Source organism: Galeopterus variegatus, unplaced genomic scaffold (genome assembly GCF_000696425.1).
Source record: "Galeopterus variegatus unplaced genomic scaffold, G_variegatus-3.0.2 Scaffold736, whole genome shotgun sequence".
NCBI lineage: Eukaryota > Metazoa > Chordata > Mammalia > Dermoptera > Cynocephalidae > Galeopterus > Galeopterus variegatus.
In genome coordinates this window covers 146,408-160,081 of record NW_007726847.1, presented here as the reverse complement: position 1 = coordinate 160,081, position 13,674 = coordinate 146,408, and the positions used below count along the sequence as shown (strand labels likewise).

Genomic DNA, 13,674 nt, shown 5'->3' with positions numbered 1-13,674 from the left:
TTTTTTGTTTTTGTTTGTTTGTTTGTTTGTTTAGTGGCCACTTGTCAAATAAATGTTGCCCAGCACCTCAATGGAGAGGCATCAGCACCTCTGGGTGACTTAAAAGACTGTGGCCAATTCTTCAAAGACTATTGTTTCTGCGTGAGAACAGGCAGCATGAAAGCTCAGCATAAAACATTTTAGAGATGTATTGAGCAGAAAGTGGAGATGATAGCCAGACTCTTTAATTTTCCAAGTCAGCTTGTGCCTCATACATGGCTCTCTTTTTAGCAACTATACTAGGATACTGCAAAAAGTTCATGGAAAAATAGAATTGAAAGATAATATGAATCTTTCCATGAACTTTTTGAAGTACCCTCATATAACACACACAAAACTTTATATCTGTGCCACATTGTATGGAAATCACTGTTGACCTATATGATATTGCTCAATCATCTTTATTTCAGTGACTTAATTCTTTTCCTTCTAGGATTCTGGGTGGACATTACAGGACTGGATTCCTCCCCACCTCCTTTCCCCTTGTTTTCTTGAAAAACTTCCTGTTAACTAGAGTGTACAAAAAGCCTGTTTCCTGCTAGGCAAATAATGGTTTGTTTGCATATCACTTGAAAGGTACTCATCTTTGAGCCCTATAGCAAATCATATTTTAGAAAACAGTGCTTTGTGAAGGTGTGAAAGAAGTAATTTCCTTGCACTGACATTTTCATTCTGGAAAACTGAAAAACTATATGAAAGGTGGTTGGTAATCTGATTGGTCACTTTACCCACCCCCTACCCACCTTAGTGCTTTCATGAAACATCCCCACTGCCTGAAACGATATATTTTATCCTTATGATATAACATACATTGATGACTAACAGGAGAAACATTTGTTTCTAAATAATCGACAAACAAGAACCCAAATAATGGTATGCAGTTTAACAGAAGATCAAATATTATGGTTTAACCACAGCAGAAAATTCCAGGACAGTTAATCTGAGCTTTCCTTACACTAAGAAGGCTTTTCTTATACTGAGAGGAGGTGTGAGTCAAAGAAAATTAAGAGACCAAAAACTTCAGGTACGCAGTGCATGAAAATCTTTAAATGCCTGTAAAAATTAAGTTCTATTATAATGCCAGCCAGTTCTGATTTTGCCATTCAGTGCTCCTAAAAGTGTCTAATAATTTAGTTTAAGGGTTTTTTTTTATGAGTCCTACGAGTTCCATGTTACTTTGCTCTTGAAAACAATTATTTGTTGCTAAATTTGACAATTTTAGCTACCAAGTCCACATTTACATGACAAGAAATTCTTTTGGCCCTGTGGTTCATGATGTGCTATTGGATAAGCATTTATGTAAAACTGATTTTTCGAAAAGAACCAGTTATAATTGGAATTTGCAATTGTGTGACTATTTGCAGATCTATATCAGTCTTACATTTTGCATTATATCAGTGCTATCATATAATATGTTTGATCACTGTCTTGTTTTTCAGTGTCTTAAAATGATAGCTTATTCACTATGCTCTAACCATCTGGAAATAACTACAATTTGGCTAAAAATAGTTAAACCCCTTATGGAAGAAGCTGTAAAGTGAGGGAAAAAAGGAATCATCATGTCATCATAATCTATCTGACTGGAAATTTTCAATGCTGTTTTTAAACTGTTGCACTTCCTTTAAAAATACGGAAACACTTTTTTTTTTTTTTTTTAACTTGTAACTAGTTGCTACATGGAGGGAGTTGCCAGTGTTGCTGAGGTCTAGGTGAGCATGCCACTGGACTTAACCAGTTCTCCAAAATTGCCAGCCCAGACAGCTTCATATACTCAGATATGAATACTGCTTCACTTGAAATTCAAACTGAAGATAAAACTCTACCTTTGGGCTATAAACTTTTGCCTTTGGTATGAAACCTTGACATTGTTGAAAGAAAAGTGGAAATTATAAGGCATAACATGTTTCACCAAGGCATAGTCTTTTCTTTGGTGGGCAATCAGAGCAGCTAAGGAGAAGACAGATCACTAAAAAGTAGTATGATTAGCTACAGAATTCAGATCACTAAAAAGTAGTATGATTAGCTACAGAATTTCTGCTGTTGTTGATGCACATCCCAACCATTTGGAGTAAAAGCTAAGCAGTGCTGACTGCCATTTTAATGCACTTTAAATATCTAATGTTTCTCAAGGTCTTCATTTATCATTAAATCCAACAAGTTACTACCACTTTTGACTGGCAACTACTATATAAAGGATTGATCACAAGAATATTTCATACTAGAAAACCCTAAAACCCAAATCAAGAAATTCAATTACAGGCCTCCAAGTGACTTTTTATTCCCCCCTCCACTTAGCTCAGCAGCTGTCAATATTATAGTACCAACCACAGGTCACACTGTACTCTGCTCACAGTTCCTTTTCAACCCTTATTTACAAGTCCTGCATCATTGCTTTAAGGAGCACAATGTTGGTACTAGAACTGGACTTAGTCATTGGTAGCAAATATTCACAAAATTGTCATAAAGCTTCTGAAATTTTTCTGGCAAAGTCAGATCTGCACATCATCACTTTTAAATTGAGTTTGCAGAATTGACTCTACTGTTGCAGCAAAGCATATTTATTAGCGAAATCTTTAAGCATATAAATATGGTTCTCTATAAATATTCACTATGAGATTATCTGCACCTAAAAGAAAATGATTAAAATGTGTTGTAATTTCAAAAGGGTGTAGACCAGGGATTGGTAAACTACAACCCGCAGGCCAAATCTAGTTTGCAATATATGGCCTGCAAGGTAAGAATGATTTTTATATTTTAAGAGTGTTGTTTAAACAAACAGAAAGAAAGAATATACAACAGAAACTATATATAGCCTGCAAAGCCTAAAATATTCTTCTGGCTCTGGGAGTTTGCCTTCCCTACTCCAGACCATCAGCAAATGGGCACCATAATGGGAGTACTGCCCAACTGCACTTCTCTGTAGTATGATTCTTGTGTGTATTTATCAGAATGAAAAATATACATCTAACGTATCTCTCACTTCTTTATTGAATGTAATCATAGGATTTGTGTTTAATATTTGCACTATAAAATTACTTTTTCACATTAGTTTTACTATATTGGCAAGAGCCTGCTGCAAAGTGCCTAAATCTTTGAGAAAAACTATGAGCAAGGTCCATGATTTTGTTTTCATTATAAAGGAAATTCCATTCCATACTGTATAATCCAAAAATGCTGGTTGCATTCAAGCTTTTGAGTTGACCTTCAGAAAGTTAAGATTTTTTAACTATTTTTTCTTATCATATAAAATGTGCCAGGTAGTAATTATCAAGGACCTAATAAGCTGCCATAGTCATGTTTGGTTTTTTTTTTTTTTTTAACTTTCTAAAAAGAAAAGCTTGTAGTCCTTTCCAGAATTAGCCCTGGTTTCTTGTTGGCTCTTCTTTTTAGAGCTAAATTATCCATACCAATGAGTAAGTGAGTTTATTTTAAGAAATAGAGACTGTTATCCATTTCTGTTTAATGTATTCACTGGGCATTGTTTACTATCAAGCATTTCCATACTTTTAATATTTCTGAGTCACTTACGAATGTGACCAGCAGATAAACTGTTTGAGCTAATATAACATTTCCTAGTTTCATATTTGTTGCAGATGTTTGTTCTAGTAGCAATTATTTAATAAACATATAGATGATACTGAATCTTTACAAGGAACTAACCATTTTCAGGTAATCGCAGATCTGCTTATTCACCTTTTCATTTAATTTACCAATACCACAGTCATTTTTCTAGAATAATGTATTTTTATCTAATCTGCTATTATCTAGGCTATATTTCAGCATTCATTACCTCTCATAAGTGAAAGTATTAAATGATATTGTTTGAATAAGACTTCTGGTAATGTTTTATCCCTGATTTATATTTATAAAGGCAGGACCACTGTGTATAGTTGTAATTTGTGCACTGCACAAAGGCACCCAGTTGAGGGAAAGAGGTGGGTGGGAACTGAAATCTAGCCAGTGCTCAGCTTGCCAAGATATGTGCCTTGAGAGGGTTGCATCTCAGAGGACACACCTTTTTCCAGTTTGCTTAAGGGGGCAATATAGGCCAGCAGCAATACTGTCCAAAGGAAGGATATTCAGTAATTATACTGGGACTTATTTGTCATTAGACTCCTGGCGCTAAACTGCAATACCTTTCTATTCCAAGCCTGACAAGGCTAAAAGCTAATAACTTCTCAATTAAACATTTATGATCTATAAAGACACAACATCCTGAACTTTAGGAGCTCTGGAGATAACACATGAACTTTCTAGCTTCACACAATGAAGGGGGCAGATTGGGAACAAAAAAAATCATACTGCATAAGCCATGTGTGCTATGGTTTCTATCTTTGACAATGACCAAAGTGCCACCTACAAAATGTAAAACAAATTAGAATTCCTCTCAACTCACCTAGTTTGGCAAACCATGGTTTTTCAAATATTAGCTTTCCTAGCCAAGCCTGCTGGAATGGGTAGCTTCAGTCATTGCTGACCATTTGGTTGATTCTTCAACTAGTCCCTCCTTTGTGTGTCAGGGAGGGGCAGCCTTGCCTGGATCAACAGATGGATGCTGGCAATAGGTGAACCAGGAACCCTTGCCTGACGGAACACAGAAGTGAATCTGCAAAGCATTTTGGGTTGTGCTTCGTGAAGGGGTTGAGTGAAAATGAGTTAGGATCGCTTTAATTTCATCTCTGAACAGTACACACCTCTCTAAAGCCACCCTGTCACAAAGACATACAGGCATCCATCGTTTGACTTAGCAAATTTTATGAACTTACTCTGGGCTCCTCTCTAGCATTGTCTGGGGTGGACTTTTCAGCTTTTTTTCTTGCTTCAGCCCTGGACTGGAATGCAGTCTACCTAGAATCAATTGCCTAGGTGAGAGAAAAAGGAGGACCTGTCTCATTTGATAGGGTGGTCTAATCCCAAAATAGGGCTTGATTCTCAAAGGAAAATGTGGAGAAATCAGAAAAAGAGAAAAGAGATTCACTTCTTGAGCACTTCTATGTGGGGACTATATAACACTGTGCCAACCTGGGCTGCTTTATGGCATGGTGGTCTCAGGGTTGCAATATGGTGAGTGTGGAAGCTATAAGACCTCTTGAGGCCTGGCTTCCAGAATTTTCACAGGTCACTTCTACTACATTTTGTTGGTCAAAGCAGGTCACAAGACCATCCTGGATGCAAGGGATGGGGAGGAGTTCCAAAAGTTTATAGATCACACAGTTTTTCAAGTTGGTAAAGTTTTCCCAGTGACAAGGAAAGGTGTAGAGAGAGAGGGCACCCTGGGCAGAGGTACAGAGTGGAAATAAACAGGATGTGTTTGGGAAACATTGAAGGTTTAGTGTGGTTGGATGGGTAAATATTAGAAGCTGAAGATGCAGATAGGTTAGAGGTACCTGCCTTCAAGTCTCGCCCTCACCCAAACATAACCACTATATGGGCTGCTATAATGAACTCTTGAAAATAGATACGGACTTGTGAAAACTTTCAAAGGATCAAATTAACATCACAGGTATGGTATTCAAGACCCTTCTCAGGGTACCTCTAACCCTGGGGGCATGAAACAGCCTGAGGTGAAAGCAGGGGGAAAAAGCCCAGTCAGCCCAGCTGAACCCAGCCCCAGCTTACCATCAGCTAAATACTGCCACATGCGTGAGCTCAGGTGGGTCCATCACAAGAAGCACCCCGTCAACCCACAGAATCTTGAGAAATAATAAGTGGTGGTTGTTATAAGCCATTAAGTTGTGGGATGGTTTGTTCACAGCAACCTGATACCTTAGAATGCAATTGTAATATGAAGTCTCCCCTGGCCCACTCAAGTTCTTTTCTTCAAGTTCCCTTTCTGTGTTTTGCACACGTCACATCACTTTTATAATCTTTTCCTATCTGACTCCCATCTCCCAAGAGAAGGTGAGTTCCTTGAAGACCAGGACTGAGTCTGATTCATCTCTGTGTCCTGACCACTCACAGCGACAATGGGATGAAGCCCTTAGCCATTTGCCAAATTTAGCATACTCAAGTGTCATTAATGTGTTTAAAAAGTTACTCAAGATGACAGAATAGATGGTCCCAGCATCACTCTCTCTCATAAATCAACCAATTTACAACTATAAAAAAGCAACAATAGCGAAGCTGGGGCTGCTAGAGTTCGGGGGAAGAAGAGGAGAGACCTACAGAGTTCATGGAGGTGGGAGAAGCCACGATGAGAGAAAGAAAAAATTGCTCGGAGCATTTCTTGCTGCAGCCACTTTAAGCTGGAGCTGCTGAGCGCACGGAGCAGGAGTCAACATCTGTGCCCTTTGGATGGAGTTGCTGGGAGGAGGCAGGGGAGAAGAGGGCCTTGGTGGCCCCCAGGAAAGCAAGACCACTAATAGGGTTCCCGTGGACCCACACAGGAGTGAGGAGCCACAACAACTGAAAAAAAGGAGCCATTCAGAGGCCGGTGAGTCATCTCAAGGGACTGGCATCCCATGGGAAGTGTTTGCAGCACGGGTGGTGGGGGAGACGGACCAACTGGAAAAACACTGGGACACAGCAAGGACAGCTGGTCTGCCCCCAACCAGCACAGGACCACTCAGAGGAGACTGGTCAGAATACAGAATTGCATGGGGTGCAGTTTGAAGAAAAAACTCAGGCCCAGATCATAGTTTCTACACAAACCAGGTGCACCCAGTCTCTGGAGAGCCAGAAGTACCTATAAGGTCAACCATTAAACCCTGAGCTGCACAAAAAGCCTTCCCTAGGGAAGCAGCAGCAAAGCAGCAATTTAGCTCAAACACACAGCTCAAGTACTGGTCCCCACAGGAAGTTCCCCCATTTTAGAAGTAAGCAAAGGACAAAACATTTTAGTTCCAGCATAGGCATACCACTGGCGTCACAGGTCCTGCCAGGGGACCTGAGGTATGGAGCCAGGGACCAGACCCCCATCCCACAGTGGGGCACACTGCCAGTGCCTCGGGGCCTGCCCAGGGGCCTAAGGCATGGAGTCAGGAACCAGACCCCCCCCCCAACAACCAGGCACACCGCCAGTGCCAAGGAGCATGCCAAAAACATCCCCTCCATTTGGGGGGCCCACCACAGCCACCACAGTAACCACAGCTGCTGCAAAAGTGGCTAGACATCACAACCACCACGCAGATGGTCCCCCTGCCACTGGAGTGCATTGACACAAGGGGAATCACCAGCAGACACCAAAGAAAAGAAGAGGATGTCTCTCTCCACAAAGCCCATTCCAGAGTGACAGAAGAAGCATCTGCTCTACGATAATATTGGGGGACTTGAACACACCTCTCAGCATTGAACAGATTATCTAGGCAACAAATCAACAGAGTAACCATTACTCTTTCAGAAGGAGAGAAGAAATCTAGGGTTATCAGAGGTGAGAACAGGGAGGGGGAGGGGGATAGGGAGATATTGGACAAGGGACATAATGAATAAGTACAATTTGTAACAATATATATGCTAGTAATATTGATTTGATCAACATATGTAAACATTGAACCCCAAAAATATGTATAATCAATTATGAGCCAATAAAAATTTTTTTAAAAAATGTTCACGATCAATTCAAGTATAACTGTTAAATACAAGTGAATTGAATAGAGGTAAGTGGGATAAAAGTTTATGAATGAACTTTCAACAATAATTATGTTTTATAATATGCCTTCCTGAAAATAGTTTCCAAAATCATTTTGGTAACTTAAAATCTTACAGCTATACTAAGTTAAATGATAGATATTCATTGGATATCTAGATTATCTCCAAATAAGATAAAATATTGAAACATTAATTGCTGAACATAAGTTAAATTTATCCACTTTAGGTGCCATATTGAAGAGGAACTAAAGATATTTGAGTCTGTTAGTAAACATGTCCTGTGTCACATTGAAAAATTGTACTATGAAGAAGTATATGTTTCTAGAAATTATGAAATGGTGTTTATCTAGAGGATGTTGGTATATGACAGTTCACAATTGCTTACTTTCTAGTCTTCATTGGAAATTAAGGTAACTAAGAGTTCAAAATTCTAATTAGCATATACAATTAAAGATACTAGAAATTATGATGGGAACAACCCTGTATACAAAGTATTAAAGGAAAGTAAGGTGTATTCTTGGTAAAATATATATACATAAGGTATGAAAATGCATTTTCATTGAAGCAAAAGAGGAATTTTTTTCCTGGTGTGGAAGTTATTTAAAGGTTATTTCAGAATGAAAAAGGAGAATGAAGGACAAAAGCCAAATGGATATAAAAGGCTAGGAAGAGAGACAGGGTTAAAGAGAGAATCTTGAGTCAAGATTCAACTGGCTAAAATTGAATGAATTTAATATAAGGCTTTAAAAATGAGCCTTAATATAAAAAGCAAACTGATAGAAAACTAGAATTTGGTTATTCTCTCTGTTAAAATTACAAAGATTTCTTGGATTATTGATCTGCTCTTATTAAGAAATCATAAAAAGGCTTTTCTTGACCTTTTAAGTAATCTGCATAGAGAACAAAGATTTTTACATCATATAAAAATAACTTGCACTTCATGTTATTATCAGGTCTTTGATTACTTACAAAAACTGAGTCTTCTCAATATTAAAACAGCTAAGTTTTGTTTACAACTATGTACCCTTCTGTATTTGCCTTTAAAATCTTTTATTGTCACTTTGGTTAAATAGATAATTAAGTATTGTCTCACAATGATCCATAATCCTATTAAACCAAAGCATTCAAATCTTTTGATATTTTTGACAAACTTCCTAAAACCAAATTCCAAATGAAATCTCTCTGACCTTGAACTAACTTTGAGATTTCCCAGAGGGCCGCAGAAAAATCTCAAAGGGTTTGTTTCTCACCTTATAAAAAGAGAGATATTAAACTAATTAGGCTTATTTGATACGTTAAATTATGTAGCAAGCATTGTCAAATAAAAATGATGTTTCACCTTAAAAAAAAAAAAGTACTCCTAAATTTTACATGCAACTTATTCAACAAAGATTTTAAAGCATGCACTATGTTAACAGAATAGGTCACATGCCCTGGAGTTGTTCTCAATCTGTAGCATTAAAATGTTTCAGTAAAGGGGCCGGCCCGGTGGTGCACTGCTACAGTGCGCCGCTTGGGAGCGCGGTGGCGCTCCCGCCGAGGGTTCGGATCCCACATACAGACCGGTTCCCGCTCACTGGCTGAGCGAGGGGCGGGCACAGCACCGAGGGTTGCGATCCCGTTGCCGGTCCTGGTCCGGTACGGGCGCGACACTGAGGGTTGCGGTCCGTTGTCGGACACGAAAAAAGACAAAAAGGAAAAAAAAAATGTTTCAGTAAAGATATATCTGTATTACTTGGCGAGTATGAAGCAGTTGATGGATGAAGGGGTCAAGAAAAGTCTCCTAGAAGAGACAACATTTGATCTTCACCTTAAAGAATAAGCAAGCTGCCCTCCTAATGTAGCTCCCCTCCCCCTCTTCACCCTACTCCTAAAGAGGAGCAGTGATGTCAAGGACTGGTCAGATTCCAGATTATTGAAATAAGCCACTGTCCTGGGGGACATCAGTTAAAGGCTGGTCCCAGTTTGGGAATTCCTCCCATTTATTTCTTCTTTCTCAGACACACAAGGTAAAATGGGGCTTGGGCTTCCTCCTATTGAGAAGGAGGTACCTTTTTACTCCTCTCCTCATCCTTCTCTCCCAGGCAAGAAGCAGAGGGAGGCCAAGGGGGAAGGAACCAGGACAAAAGTTGCTAGTACTGCATGGGTCCAGTGCAGCCCCTGGGGGTTAGGTCTTCACCCTGGAGGTTGGGGCCAGAGTCCTAACAGGTAATAAAAGATTTCTTGGGACCGGCCCGGTGGCGCACTGCTATAGTGCGCCGCTTGGGAAGCGTGGTGGCGCTCCCGCCGAGGGTTCGGATCCCACATACAGACTGGTTCCCGCTCACTGGCTGAGCGAGGCGTGGGAGCAACACCAAGGGCTGCGATCCCGTTGCCGGTCCCAGTCCGGTACGGGGGCGACACTGAGGGTTGCGATCCGTTGCCAGACACAGAAAAAAAAAAAAAAAAAGATTTCTTGGCCTGCCACATCTGCTGTGCAAATATTCCCCCAAGAATACCCTGGTGTGGTAGGGAGCTGGTGGGTGACCCAGGAATCTGTGTTCCAGCCATCTATCTCTCAGTGTCAAACCAGCAAGGGAAATAACTAAAATAGTTCCTGGGAAAAGAAGGGTGGGGAATTCTAGGCAGAATGAATAGCACTTCAAAGGCAAGCAATAAACAGATATATTATGTGTGGAGCAGTAAAGAGTGAGAAAGGCCTGTAGTTAGAGGATCACAAAGGAACTTCATACCATACTGTGTGAGACAGCTAGACTTAATCCATAAAAAGATCATCTACCTTGCCCCCAAAATGCTCTCATGTTAGCCAATTGCTACATTACTATGGTACCTACTGCCTGCCAAGCATGGATCTAAGTGCCTTACTCAAATTAACTCATATAATCCTGAGATACTGAAATAAATAACTTGCCTAAGGTCCCACAAATAAGGAACCCAAGATTCAAAAGGGTGGAATAAGAGGCACATCTGTCCTCTTTCACCAACTTTGCTACTCAGCAGCTGAGGCATCAAGAAGGAGACAGGTTCTGCTGATCTGGACTTACCGGGAGGTGACCTGGAGGAGGGAGTACTTGAGCAGAGTCCTGAGAGACTAGGGATGAGAGCCAGAAGAGGCTCCAGGGCACCTGCAAGAGTGCCTTGAGAAAAGGGGAGATCCAGCAAAAAGAACCACAAACGCCCAGAGCTTCACAGCAAGTCAAAACCATCAGGCTACACAGTGCAGCATCCAAGAATGGAGCTGAGCAAGCCAGCGCTGCCCACAGGAGCAGGTCCAGGCCCAACACCTTTTCCTCACTTGCGTATCAAAAGTTGGCTGTAATCCAGGTTCCTGGATCAGGTTTATCAAGGTAAATGCAAGTTTCATTGAAACAAGATTTATTGTTGCTTTAAGGCTGATTATTTTTCTTTCTAGGAATGATTTGGGGCCAGGGGGAGGGGAAGGAGTGCTTTTTTTTTTTTTTTTTCACTAATAGGGTTCCCGTTTTTTTGTCTTTTTGTCTTTTTTCGTGACCGGCAACGGATGGCAACCCTCAGTGTTGCGCCCATACCGGACCGGGACCGGCTACAGGATCGCAACCCTCGGTGTTGCCCCCGCTCCCCGCTCAGCCAGTGAGCGGGAACCAGTCTGTATGTGGGATCCGAACCCTCGGTGGGAGCGCCGCCGCGCTTCCCAAGCGGCGCACTGTAGCAGTGCGCCACCGGGCCGGCCCAGGAGTGCTTTTTAATAATTTTTTTTTAACTAGCATTTGTATGGCACTTCAGCAGTCACAAAATTATTTTCTTATTTCACTGAGAAATGAGTGTTAAGGGGACTACCAGTTAACTCAGTTGGTTAGAGCACAGCCTTAATGTCATGGGTTCAGATCCCCATACTGCCCAGATCCCCCCAAAAAAGTGTTAATGTTAACATCGAGGTCACAGGTTTGGATACCCATACTGGCCAACCACCAAAAAAAAAAAAAAGTTTTAATGTTCTCAAATTTTCAGATGAAGAAACTGAAACCTAGGAGGTTAACTCATGAAAGGAGCCAGGACTCAAGCCCAACTATTCAGACTCCAAATTCTATTTTCATTCATTTTTTAATTCTTTATTCATGGGAAAAAAATATTTATTGCATGCCCCAAAAGTGCCAGGCACAGAACTATGCACTAAGTACACAGTGATGGTAAAATAGACATAGCTCATCTCGTCCCTCTTAATGCATCAAATACTAAGCAGGAATATGTTAAGAGCAATAGAAACCTCTATATAGTATTTCTAATGGGCACTCAGTGACTACACTGACACTTCTGCAAGGTTCTCCACTTGTATTTGGTGTTAACTGCTGCCATTCTTTTACTGAACACCTGCTTTGCTTTTTGTTTGTTTTTTGCAAGAACAAATGAACAATTTATTAGCAAACATCTCTCCCACCTTAAAAAGCAAAAATAAACCAAAGGAAACCCCAACAAAATCTTTGACCTCATTCCCCTATCACCTACTACCTTATTTTGCTTCCTTTTGCAGCAAAATTCCCCCCACCTCCAAAGAGTTGCCAGCACTTTTCTCTAATTCTTCTGTTTGCATTCTCTTCAACACACCCCCATCAGGCTCTCACCTCCACTGCTCAACGGAGAGTGCTCTCCAAGTCACCAGTGTTCTCCATCTTATTTGACTAGTCAGCAGCTTTTGAGGCAGTTAATCATGCACTCTTCTCCCATGCTTTTTTACTTGATTTCCGGGATACCACACTTTTGGTTTTTCGTGCTTCACTGATTTGAACACCTGCTTTGTGCCCATCTGAAGAGAGGAGAGTGTTTTAAGGGAGTGGTTTGAGATGCTGAAACCAATGCGACTGAACTTAGCAGGGCATAGTTAAATACAGGTAGGGTTATTATGGTCTGGGATGTGTCCTGGGAGGTCTTCATGAAGGCCAAGCTTGAGGTACAATTGGGCAGATTATATACAGAAAGAGCCTGACTTCACATGTTTGTCAAACAGCAAAAAATACCAGCACGTAAAAACAGAAGGAGGTGGAGGGAGAGGGTGCCAAAGAAGTCATAATACAGGTGTCACTCATTCGCTGGCCACTTCATGCTCAGTTAAGTCTCACAAGAACCCTGCAGACAGGAACTGACTAACCCTTTGCTATAGATGAGAATATTCAGACCCAGAGACCTGAACTGACTTGTTCAGATGGTGAAGTTCTAACCTGTTTCTGAGTCCAGTGCTATCACCTCCTGCTTCCTTGACTCTGGTGGCAAAGAGAGGAATAGATTAGCGAGGCTCCAGGCTGGACAGGATGGAGAGGAGGGAATAAACATGAGAGATTCGCAGGATGCAGAGTCAACAGGATGAGAAGAGTGTTCATATGCTGAGGAGGGCAGGGAGAGAGTCAGGGATTTTGGCTGGAGCAACTGGGTGACTGGTGGTACCACTGACCGAGATGGGAAACGCAAGATACGGATTCACGGGAGGACAGAGACTGTGACTTTGAACATACTGGGTCTGCCAGACCTAGACGGCAGCCTGGGGTGGGGAAAGGGGGGGGGGGCATCAGGAAGCAATGAGATACACAGATCTGAGGGTAAGAAGGACACTTCTGACTGTGGGAGACCTGAGATGCTTCTGGAATTTGGGTTCCTCTTTACCTCTTAACAGCAGAATTGAGAAGGGGCTGGGGGTGGGTTCTGGAAGAGACATGATGGGGGAAGTGTGGCATCCCGCTGATGTCAAACACGACTCCTGGCTCATCTTTGACTCGGTTTCCCCCATAGATGGCTTTTCCCTGCCACAGGTTCATGATACCCAAAGGCTCTGGGCCTCCTCCTGGTGGAAGTGAGTTTCTTGGCACTGCACCTGTGGTTCCTCCATGCCCCGAGGTCCCCACATAAGTGGGAAGGCCCCACCGAAGCTCCCGTGGCCGCCACGCAGCCGTCGGCGCTCAACCCGGGGCCCCCCGTGCGTGGCCAACGCCTCGGTGAACACCATGGCTGACTTTGAGTAGCTGCCTGCGTGGATCCAAGACTTCCTGCAGTACCACCTCTGCCGCCACTTCCCGCTGCTCT

At 41.8% G+C, this 13,674-nt stretch overlaps 1 protein-coding gene across 1 annotated transcript in view; it reads left to right on the top strand.

The window, feature by feature from the left end:
* Nucleotides 1-13,478: 13,478 nt before the first annotated feature.
* The window catches only part of B3GNT6 (UDP-GlcNAc:betaGal beta-1,3-N-acetylglucosaminyltransferase 6 (core 3 synthase)), a 789-nt gene continuing 593 nt past the window's right edge, over nucleotides 13,479-13,674 (top strand). Inside the window, 1 exon segment of the mRNA XM_008571941.1 lies at nucleotides 13,479-13,609. Within this exon segment, the coding sequence (XP_008570163.1) occupies nucleotides 13,479-13,609 (131 nt within the window).